Genomic DNA, 23,342 nt, shown 5'->3' on the forward strand with positions numbered 1-23,342 from the left:
CACGATGACATGGGACAGGGGTGAAGGAGCAGGTTATGTGGGCAGGCTGGCTTAACTTAAAAAAAAGAAAACCACACCAAACCAAACGAGCTATTCTTTGAGCTCAGTGGGAAAGTGTGGTGCCGAGGACCTGGATCTCTTTACTTAGAGACGGGGAGAAGGAATTCTCAGCAGGGGTGACCCTGACCTTGTGAGAGGTGCCAAGTGGAGGCAGCGTCTAGATGGAGGGACAGACGTGGTGGGCCCACAGGGCATCTTGAGGATGTGCTGGGTTTGGGCTGAGGGTGGTTGAGGGGGACCTGGTGAGCTGCCTGGCGAGGGGAAGAGCAAGTGGTGAGAGCCAGGGAGAGAAAACGGAAGAAAACGGACTCTCCGGGGGAGATGCTTGGGTAAGTCAGGTAGTTGTAGGGTGCAAGGCGTCAGAGCGGGAGATGACAGGGTGGACTGGGGCCTGGAGGAGCGTGGGACGTACAGAGGATAGGCTTCTGCTTGGATTGAAAAAATAAAACACCAGGAGAGAGACCAGGGGGAGAAACAGGGCTCCTGAAAACGAGAGCAATTCAGACCTCCCAGATAAATTGAAAGAAGCCAATACGGGGACCTCACGGTGCTAGGATCACAAGCAGCAGAGCCGAGGTGAATGGAGGGCAGAGGGGAGCAGACGTGGGGCCCGTTCCTAAGGAAGCAACTGAAAAACAACTAAAACAGACCTAAGGAAACCACGCGTCAGAACATTTGGTCTCAGCGCTGGTGTTTTCTAGAGGACCTTGCTCCGCCTCTCAGCTGGGGTGGCCCTGCCACTTCTGTGTGCGTCTTCCCGTCTGAGGTGGCCAACAGTCATCCAGCTCGAGATTTGTATGACAGATAAAGGGAGAGCGCAGTTCTGTGCTTTTTTACAAAGCCCAGTGGCTCAGAACCCTCCAAATAAAGGACCCGCTTCCAGTTTTACAAGCCACACGTGAACTGTGGCTACCCTTTCTGAGAGATCTGTTCTGTTTGTAACGTGTGTACCATGTTAGAACAAAACTTCTTCCCAGGGCAATTACAGTATCTGGGATAGCAGTTAAGGCCGGGGAGGGTCGTCTTCTCTGCTTCACTGTTAATAAGCATAACCTCAAGGTTTCCAGAGCCATCCTTGTTAGATATACCATGCCTTTGGGAAAGGGGTTCTGCTTTGCTCCCTGACAAATCCTACCGGCTTCTGTCTGATCAGGGTTTTGGCTAATTAGTTGTCAGTATCTGGACAGTGGCTGTGTAACCCCTTAGCTATATTCCTATAGATTGGGTTAGATTGTAAGCATCAACACTATACTTTTTTAAATTGAAGAATAGTTGATTTACAACGTATTAATTTCTGCTGTACAGCAAAGTGATTCAGTTAGACATATATATACATTTTTTTATATTCAGTTCCATTATGGTTTATCATAGTATGTCAAATATAGTTCCCTGTGCTATACAGTAGGACCTTGTTGTTTATCCATTCTGTATATAATAGTTTGCATCTGCTAACCCTAAACTCTCAATCCTTCCCTCTCCCACCACCCCCTCTCCCTTGGCAACCACAAGTCTGTTCTCTATGTCTGTGAGTCTGTTTCTGTTTCATAGATAGGTTCATTTGTGTCATGTTTTAGATTCCACATGTAAGTAATATCATATGGTATTTGTCATCCTCTCTATGACTTATTTCATTTAGTATGATAATCTCTAGGTCCATCCATGTTGCTGCAAATGGCGTTATTTCATTCTTTTTTATGGCTGAGTAGTATTCCATTGTCTATACGTACCATGTCTTCTTTATCCATTCCTCTGTTGATGGACATTTTGGTTGTTTCCGTGTCTTGGCTATTGTGAATAGGCCAGCACTATAATTAGTATCGGTGAGTTTGGTTTAAGGTTTCCTGTTTGTCACAGCTCACTAGAGGATTTGGGGTCAGTTTCATTAGTGGAGAAATAAATGTGACTCTGACATCAACTTTTCCGTGTTGTATTAATCATTCTGAACCCCACGTGAGGAGTGATAGGTCAGATGAGCATCTTGGCCTTCAAAATTACAAAACATCACTCTTTAAAAAGGACAGATTATTCAGCCGTAAGAAGGAATGAAGTACTGATACAACATGGATGGACCTTGAAAACATTATGCTAAGAGAAAGTAACCAGATACAAAAGGCCACAAATTGTATAATTCCATTTATATGAAATATCCAGAAGAGGCAAATCCATAGAGACAGAAAACTGATCAGTGGTTGCCAGCACCTGGGATGGAAAGGGAAAGTGGGGCATGACTGCCAGTGGGTCCAGGGTTTCCCTTTGGGAAGATGAAAATATTCTGGGACTACACAGTGATGATGCTTGCATAACATTGGGAAGGTACTTAATGCCACTGAATTGTGTACTTTAAAATGGTTAAATTTTATGTTATTTAAAATAAGAACATGCCAAGCAAATGATGAATTCATGCTCACAGCTGTTTATTTTCTCTTAATGTAGGTATTTTGCAAATGAACCATTTGCTGACTTCCACCGCGTGGAGGGGTTACAGGGGGTCTACATTGCTACTCTGATTAATGGTTCCATGAATGAAGAGAACATGAGATCAGTCATCACCTTTGACAAAGGGGGGACCTGGGAATTCCTTCAGGCCCCAGCCTTCACGGGATATGGAGAGAAAATCGATTGTGAGGTATAGATACTTTGCTCTTGTTTGGATTGTTAATACACACTCTTAACTGTAGTTCTACTCTTACAGTTCCCAAACTCTGCATCGAGATGCCTTGGGGTGCCATAGTGAACTCACAGGGGCACCATGGGATATTTTAAGTTTTTGAGGGAAAAACTGTGATACTTGACGTCTGTTGGTCACCATGTGAATTACTATCTTGAGTTAGTTCACCGTTTCAACATTAGCTCATGCTCTATGTCTCTTGATGACATATCTTTGTGAAGCTGGATTTTTGGCATTCGATGTGATAGAAAGCAAGTAAGAAAATCAGGTTGGCACGGGAAATGATGGTAGTGATATCTGATTAGACTCCAAAGTTTGAGAAGATGTGCAGTGCCCAAAAGGTGTCTATATACTATTATTAAGTAATTTTGGTTATTTAAGAATGAAATAAAATTTTATGTTTTCTTTCAATTTATACACACACAATATTATTTCAAACTGCTGCTAAGTTATTAGGACGTATACTTATTAAGTTGTTTGGACTTAACTATGTAAAAAAACAAACACTGGTATTTCTTCTGACCTGAGGCTGTTATAAAAAAAATTACTGAGATACCAGTTGTGCTGGGAACCCAGAAAGTCTGGGGACCTGTGCTGTACAGCAGAATGATTTGCTGGGGAACATCTTTAAAAATTTCTCCCTGCATATGATTTAGGATTCTACCTAAAATTCTACAGTTTTCCCTACCTGTGGCTTCATCTGAAAAGCTCACGATACTAAAGTGTGTTATTTGGTCCCATTCAGTGTTACCTTTCGCTTAAGTGGCTCCTTCCTTTTCCCTGGGGAGAAGTCTGTGATCGTGGTCCTTGGCTTCATGTGACACCCCACACCTCCATTTTCATTTCTCTAGGGGATCTAGGGTGTGTAAAGTAGGCAGGCGGAAGGAACTTGGAAAAAAAGAGTAGTACTCATTTTTGGAGAAACCAAAACATTTTAGTTAGACAATTACCTGGTCTTTTGGATTTTTGAATTTCATTTGTCCATGGTTATTTGTCAGTAAAATGTCCATAATTTGTCCATTGACTCTCTTGTATGCTGTATCCGTGGTCCTTGGGAAGATTATTTTGGAGACTCTTGTTCTAGAATGTACTTCTTGATTTTTTTTTTCTTTTCCTTTTTTGTACTTCTTGATTTTTCTTCCCTATTTGGCAACAGGTCTGGACTTACCACATTGAGTCTAGCTTTGGAGAGAGGCAGGTTATAAGTAGGTGCGGATAAACCCCTAGGTGGTGTTTCACTGCACGATATAGGTTTTGGAGCACGTGGTAGGGGGCCAAACCTTGGTTAAATAAAATGAATAGTATTGTTAAAACCCAGCGGCTTATTTCCCTGACTGGTCAGTTTATTTATGAACGGTACAACAATTAGTAATCAGCTTTTAGTTTCTGCTTCTGATTTTAGGTGGTGACAGAAAAGGTGAGTTGGCAGATATTTGAGACTCATTTGCTCCAGTTTTCATTTGCTGAACGTTGATGCTAGCAAGACAGATATTTGTTAGAGAGATCCTTTTGTTATAAAAATAAGTATATCTAGCAAATCATGTCAGTTTTTACCTGTAACTTAAGCACACATAGAGATACCCTATCTAGAACACCAGACAAGGCTACGTAACATTTGACAGTCACTTTCTGGCCGGGAGAATCAGGTGTGACCCTATAGCAAAAGGCCTTGTTTGCAGAACTATTAAAATCTGAGCATAAGTGATGGAAGCCGGTTTGAACAACCTGAAGTCTTGCAGAGGACACCTGAAGACTTGTCGTACAAATGCAGACTGCTTAAAAGAGTTTAATGTGACTCTTTTGGTGTTTATATCTCATATGTGTTGTACATCTGGGAGCTTATCAGTGAGCCTTTCTGACTTCTGATTCTTAGTTTTTTTTTCTGACAGAGTTGCTTAAATCACATTTGAAATACATCTTCATTGACTTAGAAAATAAGTACCATGAAATCATTTCATTCTCTTTCATTCTTTCGAATGACGTGAGAGAAATTCTAGGTAACATGAGAGAGTGAAAGCTTTCCTATCTACTTGAGTTGGCACTGATTTCTTTCTTAATTTTTATTGAAATATAGTTGATTCACAATGTTGTGTTAGTTTCTGGTGTACAGCTAAGTGATTCAGTTATATATATATATATATATATATACACACACACACACACACACACACATATGTATATATACACACACACACTTTTTTTTTTTTTTCGGTACGCGGGCCTCTCACTGCTGTGGCCTCTCCCGTTGCGGAGCACAGGCTCTGGACACGCAGGCTCAGCGGCCATGGCCCACGGGCCCAGCCGTTCCGCGGCATGTGGGATCCTCCCGGACCGGGGCACGAACCCGCGTCCCCTGCATCGGCAGGCGGACTCTCAACCACTGCGCCACCAGGGCAGCCCACACACACTCTTTTAGGTTCTTTTCCCTTATAGGTTATTACAAGATATTGAGTATAGTTCCCTGTGCCATATGGAAGGTCCTTGTAGGTTATCTACTTTATATATGGCACTGATTCCTAACTGCTATTCTCTGAGAGTCTCAGAAGGAATTTTTTCTTAGGATTTTTCTCTTTTCTTCCATGAGAGGCATTTATGTGGTTCAGATGATCACGTCCACCTGGGGTAGTGTGGGGACAGCCAGGCTGTGGCTCTGGTCTCCTTTGGGCCAGATCTCCTTCTTCTGTGCTGACTGCAGCGTGGGCCCAGGAGGCCTCGGCGTTTCGAGGGAGACCTCCGTGTCGTGTCGCGTGCTGACGGCTCCTGAACTTGTGTTCTGTAGCTCTCCCAGGGCTGCTCCCTCCACCTGGCCCAGCGGCTCAGCCAGCTGCTCAGCCTCCAGCTCCGAAGGATGCCCATCCTGTCCAAGGAGTCGGCGCCCGGTCTCGTCATCGCCACGGGTAAGTTGGCTTTGCCTGTTCTCACTGACGGGTTAAGCTATTGGCTTACGTGCAGCCAAGTACACAGTGACCGCTGCCACCTAGGGCAATACTGGCTGTTCGTGGTTCTGAGACATCTTAGTTGCGAGATGACTCAGAATTTCTGGTTGAGCAAGGTGATTATCTGGCGTATTCTTGACATTAAAAATAATTACTCTTCTTGCATTTTAGGTTCAGTGGGAAAGAACTTGGCAAGCAAGACAAACGTGTACATCTCCAGCAGTGCTGGAGCCCGGTGGCGAGAGGTCAGGCCCCTCCCTCCGCAACCCCTGCCCTTGTTTGTGGGAGAATGTGGACCGTGCCTTGACATTTCAAGGACACACACGGCTGGTGGTGGAGGCCAATGACGCCAAGTATGATTATAAGATAAGGAGAGGTACCCGGAGCCACACCGACAGGGTCAGCTGCACTGATTTGTATTCACACCCCGTGATGTGGGCTTGTGATTTTGCCAAAAATGTTACTTTGAATCCAAAACAGACTTTTTAAAAAACAACTGTGAATCTGTGTAAATATCCCAAGATTATAAGTTCCGTAAGGATAAGGCAGTGTCTGTTCTGTCACTTCTTTACTCCTGGGACCTAGCAGCGTCTGGCATGGACACGTGGTGCTCAGTGACTGCTGAATCCACCGGCAGATTGTCACGTATTTGTAGTGGTATCAGGTCTGACCCTGGTTTCTTACTTATTTTTGCATATTAGCGAAGTTAAACCAAGCCCCTGCCCCGCCCCCTTCCCTGACTGGCTGTACTGCGCAGGCCCTCCATATCACTCCGTGCTACGGCAGACTCTGCTGTGGAAGGAGGCTGTTTTTGCCTGAAGGTTGTGTGACGAATTTGGATCCTTAAGAACTGATTGTACCAATTCTGAAGGTGGGGCTAGTTCTCTAGTCCCCAAATGCTAACTCAGCCTTGGACATTAGAGAATTCCCAAACTTGTTTAAAAAAAAAAAAAGTGTTTTTCACCAGTCTCCCATCAGGGAGACAGGGATCTGGTCTCATTCTGTAGGGGCCGCTTTCAGCGGTGCTCTGCTGTGTGTGCAGGGAACTGCTGGGGTAGAACTCACCAGATCTCTCGCAGGCCGGATGTGATGTCAGGAGGGCTGTGGGATTCTCGGGAGAACCAGCAGACAGCTCCCATCCTCATGGTGCCCTTCCTGGGAATGCAATACATCACTTTCAGAGTGAAATACATAGTATGTAAAGCAGTAGTAATACCCAGCATTTGTTTGGGTCTTGGCCTGTCACATACCTTATCTCGTTCGAGGTAGGGCTTGCTGTCCCTCCATACATTGTGTGTGTGTGCGTGTATGTGCGTGTGTGTGTGTGTGTGTGTGTGTGTGTGTGTGTGTGTAAGTAAGGACTACACAGCTGTATAGTATGGTAGGAAACATAATTACATATTCGGATGAGGGAGATTGTTAAGGCCAGAGTAGTCAAAAAGTGTGAACACTTCGGAATTTTCGGGGCATCCTTGTCTAGCTTCCATGGGAAAGATTAAGCAGCGGCTTTCCTCTTCCCTGGAGCTGGACATTCCTTTTGAAATTGGGTGTTCTCTCCTCTGCAGATAGGCTGGTGGTTTGTTCGTACCTTCTGATGTTGGTGTAATCTGGGATTTGAACATCTGCAAGTGCTTTCCTTCTGGGGAGAAAGCAGTGTCTTGCTCCCCCTCCAGTGAAGTGGTGCCGTCTGGCTAATGCTGGGGCAGCTGTCAGCACCTCCCGCCAGGCATGCTCCACGCCTGCCAAGAGGCAGCCATCGCACAAGGGACCTTAGTTTTGGAGCTAGCAGGGACTAACTAGGGGATGAAAAGGTGGAGACTGTCTGTGTGAGCGGGCATCTGAGTCCCCACAGGCAGCCTTCTCTTTAGAGGGACAGTCTCGGGTGTGTGAGGCGGATAGATGGTGGCCAGGGAAGAGGAAATGGGATGCAGTTGACAGATGCTGTCTAGAAAACTGATGACTAGAATTCTTGTTCCCCTTCTCCTACTAATAAGTTGTGCAAATTCTCAGATCCACAGAGTTCCGTTTTTGCACTTAAAAAAAAAAAACTTTGTTCATGTACAGTAAGCTGCACATAAAGTATATAATTTGATCAGGATTGATCACCATCACTATACCTTCACCCACACCACAATTAAGACAGTTGCATCACCCACCAAAGTTTCTTTGAGTCCCTTTGTAATTCATTCTGGTCTCTACCCTCATCCCTCCAGATTATTAGCATTTTCTAGAATTCTGTGTAAATGGACTCATACAGATGCAGTATGGGTCTTTTGGCTTTGAGGTTCATTCATGTTGTTTCATTTATCAGTGATTCTTTCCTTTTTCATTGTTGATCAGTATCCCATTGTGGGGATATTCCACAGTTTCTTTATCCATTCGTTGATTGATGGACGTTCTAGTTTTTGCTGATTACAAATATAGTTGTTACAAACATTTAATTGCATGGTTTTTAGGTGGACATATATTTTTATTTCTCTTGGGTAGATACCGTAGGAAGGAATGAGTGGGCAACCTGGTAGATATGTCTAGCTTTTAAAGGAATTACCAGATTATTTTAAAGTATCAAATTGTTTTCCAAAGTGGATGTACTGTTTCATGTTTCCACCAGCAGTGTGTGAGTTCGGATTGCTCCCGGTGCATGCCAACACTTGATATGGTCAATCTCTTAAATTTTAGACATTTTAGTAACTGCATATGATATTTCATTGTGGTTTTAATTGACATTTCTTTGATGACTAATGATGTTGGGCTTCTGGTTTTTTTTTTCTTTTTGATGTTGTTTCTTTTCATGTGTTCATTGGTCATTGAAAACTCTTTTGTGAAGTGTCCGTTCAGATCTTTTATATATTTTAAAGAGCTGTGTTTGTCTTATTGAGCTGTAAGAGGTCTTTTTTTAATATATTCTGAATTTAAGTCTTTTATGTGTGTTATAAGTTTTTTCTCCTAGTCTGTGGCTTGCTTTTTTGTTTTCTTAAAGGTGTCTTTTGAAGAGCAAATGTTTTTAATTTTGGTAAAGTCTAATTTATCAGTTCTTTTCTTCTATGTTTTATGTGCTTTGTTGTTCTGAGAAATGTTGGTCCTTCCCAAGTTAGCAGAGATTGTCCCCTATGTATTCTTTTACAGGTTTTATAGTTTTAGGCTTTAGGTTTAGGTTTATGATCTATTTTGAATTAATTTGTACATCTGGTGTGAGGGAAGGGTTGATACTCATTTTTTCCTTATAAACATGCTATTGGTCAAGCACCACTTGTTGAAAAGACTTCTCTTTTCGCATCAAATTGCCTTGGTACCTGTTTGAAAATCAATTGGCCGTATGTGTGGGTCTCTTTCAAGACTTTCTGTTCTGCTCCATTGATCTATATGCCTGTCTCTTCACCAAAACCAAATTGTCTTGATTACTGAAGACTTAGAGTAAGGGTTGAGATCAAGTACAGTAAGTCTTCCAATTTTGTTCTTTTTAAAAATTACGTTGACTTATTCTAGTTCCTTTGTCTAACCACATAACATTTTATTTTTTAAATTTTTTTATAACTAATTTTTATTGGAGTATAGTTGCTTTACAATGTTGTGTTAGTTTCTACTGTATAGCAAAGTGAATCAGCTATATGTATACATATATCCCCTCTGTTTTGGATTTCCGTCCCATTTAGGTCACCACGGAGCATTGAGTAGAGTTCCCTGAGCTATACAGTAGGTTCTCATTAGTTATCTATTTTATACATAGTATCAACAGTGTATATATGTCAATCCCAATCCCCCAATTCATCCCACCCTCCTTCCCCCTTGGCATTCATACGTTTGTTCTCTACGTCTATGTCTCTATTTCTGCTTTGCAAGTAAGATCATTTATACCATTTTTCTAGATTCCACATATATGCATTAATATATGATATTTGTTTTTCTCTTTCTGACCTACTTCACTCTATGACAGTCTCTAGGTCCATCCACGTCTCTACAGATGACCCAATATCATTCCTTATTATGGCTGAGTAATAATTCCATTGTATATATGTACCACATCTTCTTTATCCATTCCTCTGTCGGTGGACATTTAGGTTGCTTCCATGTCCTGGCTGTTGTAAATTGTGCTACAATGAACATTGGGGTGCATGTGTCTTTTTAAAAAAATTTTTATTGGAGTATAGTTGCTTTGCAATATTGTGTTATTTTTTTGTGTGTCAGCAAACTGAATCAGCTATACATATACATATATCCCCTCTTTTTTGGATTTCCTTCCCATTTTGGTCACCACAGAGCACTGAGTAGAGTTCCCTGTGCTATACAGTAGGTTCTTATTAGTTGTCTATTTTATACATAGTATCAATAGTGTATATATGTCAATCCCAATCTCCTAATTCACCCACCCCGCCCTTCCCCCTTGGTATCCATATGTTTGTTCTCTATGTCTGTGTCTTTATTTCTGCTTTGTAAGTAAGATCATCTGTACCGATTTTTTCACATTCCACATATATGCATTAATACATGATACTTGTTTTTCTTTTTCTGACTGAACTTCATTCTGTATGACAGTCTCTGGGTCCATCCACGTCTCTACAAATGACCCAGTTACATTCCTTTTAATGGCTGAGTAATATTCTATCATATATGTGTACCACATCCTCTTTATCCATTCCTCTGTTGATGGATATTTAGGTTGCTTCCATGTCCTGGCTATTGTAAATAGAGCTGCAGTGAACATTGGGGTGCATGTGTCTTTTTGAATTATGGTTTTCTCTGGGTATATGTCCAGTAGTGGGATTGCTGTGTCATATGGTAGTTCTATTTTTAGTTTTTTAAGGAACCTCCCTACTGTTCTCCATAGTGGCTGTACCAATTTACATTCCCACCAACAGTGCATGAGGGTTCCCTTTTCTCCACACCCTCTCCAGCATTTATGGTCTGTAGATTTTTTTTTATGATGGCCATTCTGATCACTGTGAGGTGATACCTCACTGTCGTTTTGATTTGCATTTCTCTAATAATTAGTGATGTTGAGCATCCTTTCATGTGTTTGTTGGCAATCTGTATATCTTCTTTGGAGAAATGTCTATTTAGGTCTTCCACCCATTTTTTGATTGGGTTGTTTGTTTTTTTTGATATTGAGCTGCATGAGCTGTTTGTATATTTTGGAGATTAATCCCTTGTCAGTTACTTCGTTTGCAAATATTTCCTCCCATTCTGAGGGTTGTCTTTTCATCTTGTTTATGGTTTCCTTTGCTGTGCAAAAGCTTTTAAGTTTCATTAGGTCCCATTTGTTTATTTTTGTTTTTATGTCTCATTACTCTAGGAGGTGGGTCAAAAAAGATCTTGCTGCGATTTGTGTCAGATTTATTTCTGCCTGTGTTTTCCTCTAAGAGTTTTATAGTGTCTGGCCTTACATTCAGGTCTTTAGTCCGTTTTGAGTTTATTTTTGTGTATGATGATAGGGAGTGTTCTAATTTCATTCTTTCACATGTAGCTGTCCAGTTTTCCCAGCACCATTTATTGAAGAGGCTGTCTTTTCTCCATTGTATATTCTTGCCTCCTTTGTCATAGATTAGGTGACCATAGGTGCTGCGTGGGTTTATCTCTGAGCTTTCTATCCTGTTCCATTGGTCTAAATGTTTGTTTTTGTGCCAGTACCATATTGTCTTGATTACTGTAGCTTTGTAGTATAATCTGAAGTCAGGGAGCCTGATTCCTCCAGCTCCATTTTTCTTTCTCAAGATTGCTTTGGCTATTCGAGGTCTTTTGTGTTTCCATACAAATTGTGAAATTTTCTGTTCTAGTTCTGTGAAGAAAGCCATTGGTAATTTGATAGGGATTGCATTGAATCTGTAGATTACTTTGGGTAGTATAGTCATTTTCACAGTACTGATTCTTCCAATCCAAGAACATGGTATATCGCTCCATCTTTTGGTGTCGTCTTTGATTTCTTTCATCAGTATCTTATAGTTTTCTTCGTACAGGTCTTTTACCTCCTTAGGTAGGTTAATTCCTAGGTATTTTTTTCTTTTTGTTGCCACATAACACTTTAGAGTCAACTTGTCAATTTCTATAAATCCTGTTGGGATTTTTACTGGGATCACATTGAATCTATAGATCAATTTGGGGAAAATTGACATCATAACACTACTGGGTCTTCTAATCCATGAATGTGGTGTGTTACGCCATTAAAAAAAAATTCTCTTAGCAGTATTTTATAGTTTTCAATGTGGAGGTCTTGTATACTTTCTTTTTGTTAGCTTTATTCCTAGATATTTTTTATTTTTTGGTATTACTGTAAATGGGACTTTCTTTAAAGTTCATTTTTCAGTTTTTCTTATAGTATATAAGAAGACAGTTGATTTTTTTTTTTTTTTTTTTTTTTTTTTTTGTTACCCGCTGCGGAGCAACAGGCCCCGGACGCGCAGGCTCAGCGGCCATGGCTCACGGGCCCAGCCGCTCCGCGGCATGTGGGATCCTCCCACACCGGGGCACGAACCCGTGTCCCCTGCATCGGCAGGCGGACTCTCAACCACTGCGCCACCAGGGAAGCCCAGACAGTTGATTTTTATATATTAACCTTATCTTCTGCAACCCTGCTAAAATAATTCATTAGTGTTAGTAGTTGTTTTGTAGATTCAGTATAAGCAGTTGTATCATCTGCAAATAGGGACAGTTTTATTTCTTCCTTTGTGATCTTTATTTGTTTTATTTCTCCTTTTCTCTCTTCCTTCTCTTCCCTTCCCTAATATGTAATAATATGATAATATGTAATATGGTGTATTATGTTAAAGGAAAAACTCTTTTCCCTTACTCTCAGAATACTTCTGATACTAAATGTATGGAAGTTTTCCCATCACAGCAAGCAGTACTCCAACTCTTCAGACACCCACTGATGTCCTACAATTAAGTCAGGACACATGCTAGCTGGAGTTGGCACAGACCCAGAGTCTAAGGGCTCAGTCTCACAAGACTGCCCCACCTGACCCCACTTCAGACGCCAGTTGCAAGTCTCAGGTTGTCACCTGTACTTCTGACTGACCAGCTATAAACTGGGGGTTCCCACGACTCACTGTTCAGGTTCAGTAATTTGCTAGAATGGCTGATAGAACTCAGGAAAATATTTATTTACATTTACCCATTTATTATAAAGGATATTTCAAAGGATACAAATGAACAACCAGATGAAGAGGTACATAGGACAGGGTCCAGAAGGGTCCCAACCATGGAGCTTCTGTCCCCACAGAGTTGGGGTGTGCTGTTCTTCCAGCATGTGGATGTGTTTGTTCACCAACTTGGAAGCTCTCTGAATCCTGCAGTTTAGGGATTTTTTTTTTTTTTTTTTTTACTAATCATTTGACTTTATGTATTTATTTTTTAAATTGAAGTATAGTTGATTTACAATGTGTTAGTTTCTGGTATACAGCAAAGTGATTCAGTTTTATATATATATATATATTTTTCGTATTCTTTTCCATTATGATTTATTGCAGGATATTGAATATAGTTCCCTGTGCTATACAGTAGGTCCTTGTTATTTATCTGTTTTAATGGAGGCTTCATCACATAGGCGTGATTAATAATTAACTCACTCTCCAGCCCCTCTGTCCTCCTGGGAGGATGGAGGTGGGGTTGAAAATTTCAAGCTTCTAATCATGCTTAGTCTTTCTGTTGACCAGCCCCCATACTGTCCAGGAGCCCACCATGAGTCTCGTCATTAGGACAAGAGACGCTCCTATCACCCAGGAAATTACAAGGGCTGTAGGAGCTCTGTGTAAGACACACTCCTGTCACCCGCATCAGTCAGAAAATTACAAGGGTTTTAGGAGCTCTGTGTCAGGAACTGGGGTCCAAGACCAAATATTAAAACAAAAGGTGCTCCTATTTCTCTTCATCACTTAGGAAATTACAAAGATTTTAGGACCTCTCACCAGGAGCCCAGAACAAAGACCAAAGTTTATATATCTTCTTGTATCACAGTATCACAAATGTAATATGTAATATGGTGTAGTACATTAATTGGTTCTTGAATATTAAACTATCCTGGAATTACTGGAATAATTCTTGAACCCTACTTAGTTACAATATATTATCCTTTTAATGTAAGGTTAGTATTTTTAAAAATTAATTAATTAATTTATTTTTGGCTGTGTTGGGTCTTTGTTGCCACACGCAGGGTTTCTCTAGTTGCGGCAAGTGGGAGCTACTCTTCGTTGTGGTGCGCGGGCTTCTCATCGCGGTGGCTTTTCTTGTTGTGGAACACGGGCTCTAGGTGCGCGAGCTTCAGTAGTTGTGGCTCACAAGCTCAGTAGTTGTGGCTGGCAGGCTCTAGAGCGCAGGCTCAGTAGTTGTGGCGCACAGGCTCAGTTGCTCTGCGGCATGTGGGATCTTCCCGGACCAGGGCTCGAACCCGTGTACCCTGCATTGGCAGGCGGATTCTTAACCACTGTGCCACCAGGGAGGCCCCCGTAAGGTTAGTTTTGATTTGCTAGTAGTTTTTAAAAGGTTTCTATGTTACTTATGAGAGATATTGCTTGGTAATTTTTTTTTTTTTTTTGGTAATGTCTTTGCCACATTTTGGTGTTAGGGTAAAACAAACTGAGCAGCAATTCTTCCTCTTTTATGTTCTGATAAAGTTTGTGTAAGAGGGGTGTTTTTTGTTTTCTTGAATCATCTACCAGTGAAGCTATCTGGACCTGGAGTTTTCTTCTTGGGAATGTTTTTGTTTAGAAATTGTTTCTCAGGCAGATAGAGAACTATTCAGATTTTCTGCTACTTATGTCCATTTTGGTGAATTGTATATTTTTAGACATTTGTCTTTTCATCTAAAATTATTGAATTTGTTGGCTTAAAATTACTCAAGGTATTTTCTAATGTTTTAAAATGTCTGTAGGGTTTGTGGTAATAACCTGTTTTCATTCCTGTTATTGGTGATTTGTACTTTTTTCCTCTATTTTTCTTGATTAGTTTAGTTAGTGGTTTGTCAATGTTATTGATCTTTTCAAAGAACCTGCTTTTGGGTTTAATTTTCTCTGTTACCTGTTTTCTATTCTGTTGATTTTCTCCTCTGTAGTATTACCTTTCCCTTATCCTTGTATACTTTGGATTTACTTTGCTTTTCTATTTGTAGCTTGTTAAGGTATAACTTCAGGTTATTGATTTTTAGATCTTTTCTTATGTAGGCATTTGTAGCTCTAATTTCCCCTGTAAATACTACTTTAGCTGTATGCCACAAATTTAGATGTGTTGTGTTTTTGTTGTCATTCAGTTCAGAATATTTATTTATTTATTTATTTGGCAGTACGCGGGCCTCTCACTGTTGTGGCCTCTCCCGTTGCGGAGCACAGGCTCCGGACACGCAGGCTCAGCGGCCATGGCTCACGGGCCTAGCCGCTCAGCGGCACGTGGGATCTTCCCGGACCGGGGCACGAACCCGTGTCCCCTGCGTTGGCAGGCGGACTCTCAACCACTGCGCCACCAGGGAAGTCCTCAGAATATTTTTTAATGTCTCCCTTTAAAATTGAGAAGTAATTCACATGCAATAAAATGTACCACTTTAAAGTGTATGTGGTTCAGTAGTTTTAGGTATATTCACAAGTGATGTGATGTGTAGCCATCACCACTATCTAATTCCAGAACATTTTTATCACTTCATAATGTCCCTTTTGCTTTTTGTCTTTGTCTGATAAGTTATTTAGAAAAGGGTTGTTTAGTTTTCAGATATTTGATGTTTTCATAGATATCTTAATTTCCTTGTAGTCAGATAATACACTTTATATGATTTCAAGTCCTTTAAACTTAATGGGACTTGTTTTGTGATCCAACATGTGGTTTGTCTTGGTGAATATGTCATGTGCGTTAGCAAGGAATGTATATTCTGCAGTTGTTGGATGCAGTGTTCAACAGATGTTATTTATATGAAGGCGGTTGATACTTGTTCAGACCTTCTACATACTTCGGGGCGAGTTCCATAAATTGCTATATATTGCAGTTCTGTGAATTGTTGGAGGTAAAATCTCCAGCTGTGATTGTGGAATTGTCTTTTTTTCCTTTAAATCCTATCAATATTGCTTCATGTATTTTTACGCTCTGTTATTATGTACATACACATTTATAATTATTTCTGATTTATTGTCCCTTTTATCATTATGGAATATTCCTCTTTATCTATGGTAATACCCTTTGTCTTGAAGTCTTTTTTATCTGATTATTGAAAGTCACTTTAACCGTCTTATGTTTACTATTTGGATAATATATCTTTTACTATCCGTTTACTTTCTACCCATCTGTGTCTTTACGTTGAAGTGTTTCTTATAGGCAGCATATAGTGAGGGTCTTTTTAATTTATTCTGATAAGCTCTGCTTTTTAACTAAATGCTTAGGCCATTAACATTTAATATAATTATTGATATGGTTGGATTTAGGTTTAATTTTTATGTATTTGTTTATTTAAATTTCATTTTTTAAAATTATTCTGTTCCTCCTTTATGGCCTCCTTTTGTATTATTTAGGTATTTTTAGTATTCTATTTTTACTTAAATATTATCTTTTTGATTATATTTCTTTGTAGTATTTTTTTAGTGGTTGCTCTAAGGATTACAGCATATATATTTAATCTTTCATAGTCTTTTTTGAATTAATACTGCATTTAACATAATATTACACTTAACATCAAATTTAGAAACCTTGCAACCAAATAAATCCCTTTTCTCTTCTCCCAACTTTTTTGTTTTCGTTTTTTATCACATTGACACATATTGAAAAACTCAGCAATGTCTTTGTTTTTGCTTTAATCATCGTATGGATTTTAAAGAACTTAAGAGGAAAAGCAGTCTTTTATATTCACCCAGATATCTACCATTTCCCTTGCTCTTCCTTCCTTCCTGAAGATCCCTGTTTCCCTCTGTAAATTTCATAGCAGCCTGACGATATGCCTTTAGCATTTGTTGTGGAGCAGATCTACTAGCTATGTGTTTTCTCGGTTTTCCTTTTCTTGATTTTCCTCCATTTGAGAATCTCGGTAATTCACTTTCATTCCTGGGGGATGTGTTTGTTTGATGTTGTGTGCTGGATTGATAGTAATTTTCTTTCCATAGAGGCATACCTCATTTTATTGTACTTTGTAGATATTGTATTTTTTACAAATTGAAGGTTTGTGGCAACCCTCCATCGAGCATGTCCATCGGTGCCATTTTTCCAGCAGCATTTGCTTGCTTTGTGTCTGTGTCACATTTTAGTGATTCTTGCAATATTTCAAACTTTTTCAGTATTATTAATACATTTGTTATGGTGATATATGTTCAGTGATCTTTGATGTTCCTACTGTGACTTGCTGCAGGTTCAGATGACGCTTAGCTTTTTTTTAATAGCAGTGAAGCACTTTTAATTAATTAACTTGTATGTATTGTGTCATTTTCCTTAAGATGCTTCGATATTTTTTCCTTATCTTTGGTTTTCAGTAGTTCTGTTTTGATGTCTCTAGGTGTGGTTTTCTTTGTGATGATTGTTTTTGGGGACATCGATCTCTTGAATCTATAAATTTATCTTTTTCACCAAATTTGGGAAATTTTCAGCCATTATTTTTTCAAATATTTTTTCTGCTTCAGTCCCTTTCTCTTGTTCATCTTGGCCTCCAATTATGCATAGACCTTTTGTTATCGTCCCACAGTTTCTTGGGGCTTTTTTCCTTTAAGTCTTTTATTCTGTGTGTTCTTTAGAATAGATCATTTAAAAAAATATATTTATTTATTTTTGGCTGTGTCGGGTCTTAGTTGTGGCATGTGAAATCTTTTGTTGAGATGCGAGGGCTCTTCACTGCGGTGCGCAAGCTTCTCTCTAGTTGTGGCGTGCAGGCTCCAGAGCGTGTGGGCTCTGTAGTTGCAGCACACAGGCTCTCTAGTTGTGGCATGTGGGATCTTAGTTCTCCAGCCAGGGATTGAACCCGTGTCCCCTGCATTGGAAGGCGGATTCTTAACTACTGGACCACCAGGGAAGTCCCAGAATAGATCATTTCTACTCTTCTGTATTTATCTTTAAATTCACTAATTCCCTTGTCATTTCTATTCTGCCATTGAGCCCATCAGTGAATTTCCTATTTCAGATATTTTATTTTCCTGTTCTAGAATTCATTCCTTTAAAAAAAATAGTTTCCACTTCTCTGGGAAGAGTTCTTTTCTTTTGCTCATTTCAGGTGTGTTTTCCTTTACCTCATGGAACACAGTTATAAGAACTGTTTTAAAGTCTTTGGTAATTTCAACGTTTGGATCATCTTGGAACTGGCACCCATTTATTGTCTTTTCTCTGGAGACTTGGAGACTTTTTACCGATCTGTTTGTACGTTGAGTAATTTTGGATTGCATCCCGGACATGAAATGACATCCTCTGGAGGATGTTGCTGTTTTCGTTTTAGCATGTAATGAACCTGTTCAGGTTTGGACTGTAACTTCTGCCTTGCATTCTTTGGAGATCTCAGTTCAGATTGCTAAGTCTTTTCTGTGCTAGTTTGGGTCTGTTCCCCACACATACAGTTTAGGGGTTAGGCTGAAACATATGTGAGTCCATCCACAGAATTAGAGGGTTTACTTCCTCATGCTCTCCCCTCTGGGATTCCAGCTACATTCTCTCCATCATGCAGGGGCTTCTTTTCCTGACTCCTTAGGCAGAAAGTTTCCATTGAAGGTTTAGCTGCCTGGCTGGGACTAACGTATTCTAGGCTGGGGCATTCCCTCAGGGCACAGGTGTACCAGGAAGCCCCAATTGTTTGGGTAGTTTCTCCAGGTTTTAAATCCCCTTCATAAGCTGCCTTATTTTGTTTACTTTTCAGCATCCTCGGGTAGCTGTCTTTTTGTATTGAATATTTTGTCCAAATTTTTTAGTTGTAATTAACAAGAAGGATGGGCTGGAGTGGGCTTATACTGTCACAGTCAAAAACCAGAACTCTAGTTGGTTAATTTTTAATAGCTGCTTGGTGAGGGTCAGAGATGTGGGTTTGACTCCTGCGTCTGCAGTTTACAGTCTGCCACTTTAATAGGAACTCCAGTTTCTTCATTTGGCAAAAAAATATTGGAATGTGAGAACTTGCTCTGCCCAGCCCCAGGGTTGTGTGGATCAGATGAGAGAATGGCTGTGAAGTGCTCTGGAAATGGAAAAGTTGTATTCAGGTGGTTGATATCCCTGCTGTGTGTGTGCATGTGTGTGCACGTGTGTGTGTGGTGTGTACCATTTATGCCTGGCCATCTCCATGGCAGTGACATCAGCACTGGCTCTCTCTCTTCAGGCTCTTCCTGGCCCTCACTACTACACATGGGGAGACCATGGCGGGATCATCATGGCCATCGCCCAAGGCATGGAAACCGACGAGCTGAAGTAAGTGTCTCTGGTGAAGCATTTTAGCATCACACTGTTCTCCCAGAAATTTAACTCTGTGATTATAAGTGGATTATCTCTGTAGCACTGGGTTATTGACAGCACAATTTGTGCCTTGGGAAATTACTTAAATTTTTCTTGTTTATTAAGTGGGAATCATAATCTGCCCTTCCTATCTCAGAGAGGAACAAATGAAATAATTGTACTGATTTGAAAAAGCACAGCTCTATATAAATATAAATTAATAATGACTAAAAAATTAACTAGAGGCTCTTCAACTTGTCTCTTTGCTTTGTGTGTGACACACAGAGTTACTCATAGAATGAGTAATAATAAATAATAATGATACATGAGTAATAATTTCAGAATACATATTACTTGATAGCCAAGTGACTTTTACTGTGATACCTTTGGTTTTGGGGTTCTTGCAAATAGACCTGGAAAGGACATTTGGGGTTAATGGCTTCACCTTCTAGATGAGAAAACTGAGGCTCAGAAACGTAAAGTAACTTACCCAAGATCCTCCCCTTTGTTAATAACAGACAAGACGAGCACTCAGGTCTTTAAATTACGTTCTGTAGTCTTTGCAGTATATTCCTCTGAAAAGCAAAAATGTCAAGAGTTAGTAACCTCTGCTTTCTTGAGTCTGATTTTATCAGAACCAATTCTTTCATTACTTTAGTCTGAGTTAGGACAGAAGTTAATTTTGTTAACATTCGGTCGGGACAGACTAGCTCTCACTTCTCCTTGTTTTTGGGCTGAACCCATGAGACAGGTTGCTAAAGGAGGGAGAGAGAGCTCCTATAATCATCTTGTTTAATGCAAGGGAGAAAGCTTTCTTTTCCTTGGCTCCTTTTAGAAACAGGGTCAGCAGCAAGAGAGAGAGGTGGGTGGTTTGAAAAAAGAGCTCTTAGCTCGTTTCCCCTGTGGTTAATTGTACATGTGCTGAGTGACCTGGCCTCCAAGAAGCAGAGAGAAACAAAGTCCCGGTGTTCTGCGCTCCACCTGGCTGGTCTCTGGTCTGTGCAGCTCTGGTCAGCGGCTGCTTTAAAGCCAGGAGTCAGAAGAAGTCCTGTTTGTACGCAACAGACTGTGTCCCCATTCAGATTGACGTTTGCTCAAATGAGGACAGTCACAGGGTACATGCTTCCCACATTCGTGTCATTTATTTATCCATTAATTTATTATAAATTCCCATCTCACACATTTCGCGAGCACTGATGGTGCCTGGTGATGTGTATCTAAAGAGACATAGGATGTTTTCCTTCACTCGCAAGGATTCCATCCTCTAGTGGTGAGATAACACAAGTACACAACGCGGTGTTCGGGCCGCTCCTTGAGAAGTACGGCAGGGGACGTAGTTTGGCTCCCTAGGAATACATTTCATTCTGTGTGTGGCAGTCAAACTGCAGAGACAGTTCCTGATTTTCCCTGTTTAACTCTCCTCCAGATTACATTTGCATTCCAAGCTGGCTTCTCTGGAGTAGTTAATGTGATTCTGGTCCTCTTACACCATCTGTCGGTACATATGTGCTCGGGGAACGCAGCGTCATTGCTAGCTAGCTGCAGGAAAACATAATCAGGAAAATAGACCTGCTGCCAGAAAATCACAGTGCCCTCGGCAGATGTTGAGCAATGATTTTGGGGTGGTAGACTTTAAGGATATGGACCCTCTAGCATCCCTCTATTTGCACAGGTCACGTGGAGGTGTCTGTAGGTATGGTTCAGATAAAACATTTGCAAATATGAGAATATGTTCAGGCCTCCTATTGACAGGTGCGTGTGTCCCAGATATCAGGCTGAGCTTGGCCAAAATCTGTGTAGTGTAGCCACCTGGCATTTGTATGTTGCTCACAGAGTTGTTTTGTTTTTTTCTTGCTTCTCCTGCTGCTCTGCTTTTGACCTGTGTGCTATCAGCTTCATCAGAAGAGAAGCGGGAAATAAATATTGTAATTAGTTCAGATCCTTAAACCCCACGAGTGAAGGCTGCTTCTGACTCACCTGGATTTCTATTGCTGGTCTAGGACTTCAGACACGTCTAAGTCTGGTCTCCCCAGCCGTGGCCATGGCTCCCTCCTTTGAGTCTCATAGTATTTATTGGCGGCTGTCTCATTGATTTGGCATTCATCGCATGCTGCCTCCTTTTGTTAGTTACCTTTTCATTATATGCCTGGTTTCCTCAACTCATTAACAAGGTCTTTGTAGACAAGGATTTCTATTCTATGCAGGCTAGCAGGCACTTAGTAAATATTTGATTGTTCAAATAAATAGGTCATGTACACTTAGTCTTCCAAGATTGCTTTTTTTTTTTCCTGGTTTATAAAACTGGAAAGGGTGGGGTAGCGTGGCAATCGCAGTCCCCAGGGGTGGGGGCACTTCCGTTATTCTCTGTTGTAAATGACAGTCCCTGGAGCTCGAACGTGAGTAGGGGTCCCCGGATGTGTGCAATCTGGTGAGAATGTGACTGACTGTCAAGAGTTCAGGTCCACGCTGGATGGAAATGGAACATATTTCTGTTAAGCATCGTTTCAGGTCAATTACACAAACATTTGTTGAATATCTACAAGGAGCCAGATGTTGTTCTAGGAACCGAGGATGCAGAGGTGAATGAGGCATCCTTTGGGAGCTGTCCAGCCCCACTGTGGCTCTGAGGTGTTTCTGAGCCAGCTGGAAGGAGAGGCCAGGGGAAGAGCTTTCCGACCCAAAGCTTATCCAGCCTTAGGGAGGAAGCCGTAACAACAGTAACCCTAGTGAGAGGTTTAGTGGGGACAGAGGGTGGAACATTGCTTAACATAAGAGTTAAGTTTTGGGGTGTTTTTTTTTTTGGTTGTTCTTTTTTTAATTCATTTAGGCTGCACTGGGTCTTCGCTGCTGCGTGCAGGCTTTCTCTAGTTGTGGCGAGCAGGGGCTATTCTTTGTTGTAGGTTGCAGAGCGTGGGCTCTACGCGCATGGGCTTCAGTAGTTGTGGCTCACGGGCTTAGTTGCTCTGCGACATGTGGGATCTTCCCGGACCAGGGCTCGAACCCCTGTCCCCTGCATTGGCAGGTGGATTCTCAACCACTGCGCCACCAGGGAAGTCCCTGGTTGTTCTTTTAAATAATTTATGTCTTTCTCTCCCTGTTTAGCATAGTTAGCTAAGAGTTGATGATTACTTGTTTCAGCTTCTGCCTTGATTCTCCACTGAGGCTGTTTTCTTTGTTGTTGTTAATTGAAATTGAGAGTAAGAAGTGGAACGCTTTGTTTTGCTACTGTTTTCTACATGTCTGAAATGAATAAACAAGAACCTCTTCTGGGAGTCACTTACCCCTTCGTTCAGCATGCTGTCACCGTGAACCTGCTCAGGGGTTGCAGGTCGTTCTTGTATAGAATCAGTGTTTTTCAGAGAAGGGGCTGTTGTGTTTTTGCACTCTGACCAAAAACGGACCCAAACCCAAGCTTGTCGGCTTGATAGTGAGGGATGAGATCAGTTTCCGTTTCTTCCTAGTGGTTTGCCTGTCAGCATAATGATATTGGTAGTTACTAATAATACCTTGGACTTTCCCCAAAGCATCTTTCCTCATAGGAGATTTCAGATTTCCTAGGGCTTCCCTCTGGGGAGTCCTGAAAAGCCACTGCAAAGACTACACCCAGCAGAGCAGCTGTCTTTTCTGGACCTGAGTTCTGGAAGCAGCTTCACAGTTCTGGAACGTGGGAGATGGTGGTTAACCTGTCCTTGTGGTTGCGGAACCTCCTCTCCTAGTAACTTACCTGGATGGTTGCAGAGAGAGCCAGCCCCGCCCCCACTTCATTCTCACCCCCATGTGGTGTCTCTGGCCCTGTGAGTTATAGAGGAACAGGTATTCTTATCAACCTTTAACTGTTGAGAAACTGAGAGATGGGGTTAGAAAAAAAAACAGTGCAGTTCATTTAATTTCCTTTAACAAAAAAGCATTAATTAATGGCCCTCTGGGTGCCAGGGGCAGTAAAGTGAGTAAGAGGTCTTATTCCTGATGAACGGCAGCCCTAGTAGAAGACGCTCGCAAAATCAGGTCATTTAAATATAGTAGGTATGTTACTGAACCACACTTGGGTCCACTTGCCCATCTACTGACACTGGGTCGTGGTGAAGGAAAGTGCAGCATTTATTGTAAGGCATCATCAAGGAGTCCGGGACAGCTAGTGCTCAAAAAGCCCAAACTCCCTGATGGGTTTTAGCAAAGCATTTTTTTTTTTTTTTTGCGGTACGCGGGCCTCTCACTGTTGTGGCCTCTCCCGTTGCGGAGCACAGGCTCTGGACGCGCAGGCCCATGTCCCCTGCATCGGCAGGCGGACTCTCAACCACTGCGCCACCAGGGAAGCCCAGCAA

At 41.3% G+C, this 23,342-nt stretch overlaps 1 protein-coding gene across 1 annotated transcript in view; it reads left to right on the forward strand.

Annotated features, from left to right (window-relative positions):
• SORL1 (sortilin related receptor 1) overlaps positions 1 to 23,342 on the forward strand; it is a 114,034-nt gene that overhangs the window by 4,352 nt on the left and 86,340 nt on the right. Inside the window, exons 2-5 of the mRNA XM_024751966.1 lie at positions 2,494 to 2,686; positions 5,508 to 5,625; positions 5,836 to 5,909; positions 18,908 to 18,996. Coding sequence (XP_024607734.1) covers positions 2,494 to 2,686; positions 5,508 to 5,625; positions 5,836 to 5,909; positions 18,908 to 18,996 — 474 coding nt within the window. The remainder of the gene's footprint in view (positions 1 to 2,493; positions 2,687 to 5,507; positions 5,626 to 5,835; positions 5,910 to 18,907; positions 18,997 to 23,342) is intronic.

Source organism: Neophocaena asiaeorientalis, unplaced genomic scaffold, assembly GCF_003031525.2.
Source record: "Neophocaena asiaeorientalis asiaeorientalis breed wild unplaced genomic scaffold, Neophocaena_asiaeorientalis_V1.1 scaffold747, whole genome shotgun sequence".
NCBI classification, from domain to species: Eukaryota; Metazoa; Chordata; class Mammalia; order Artiodactyla; family Phocoenidae; genus Neophocaena; species Neophocaena asiaeorientalis.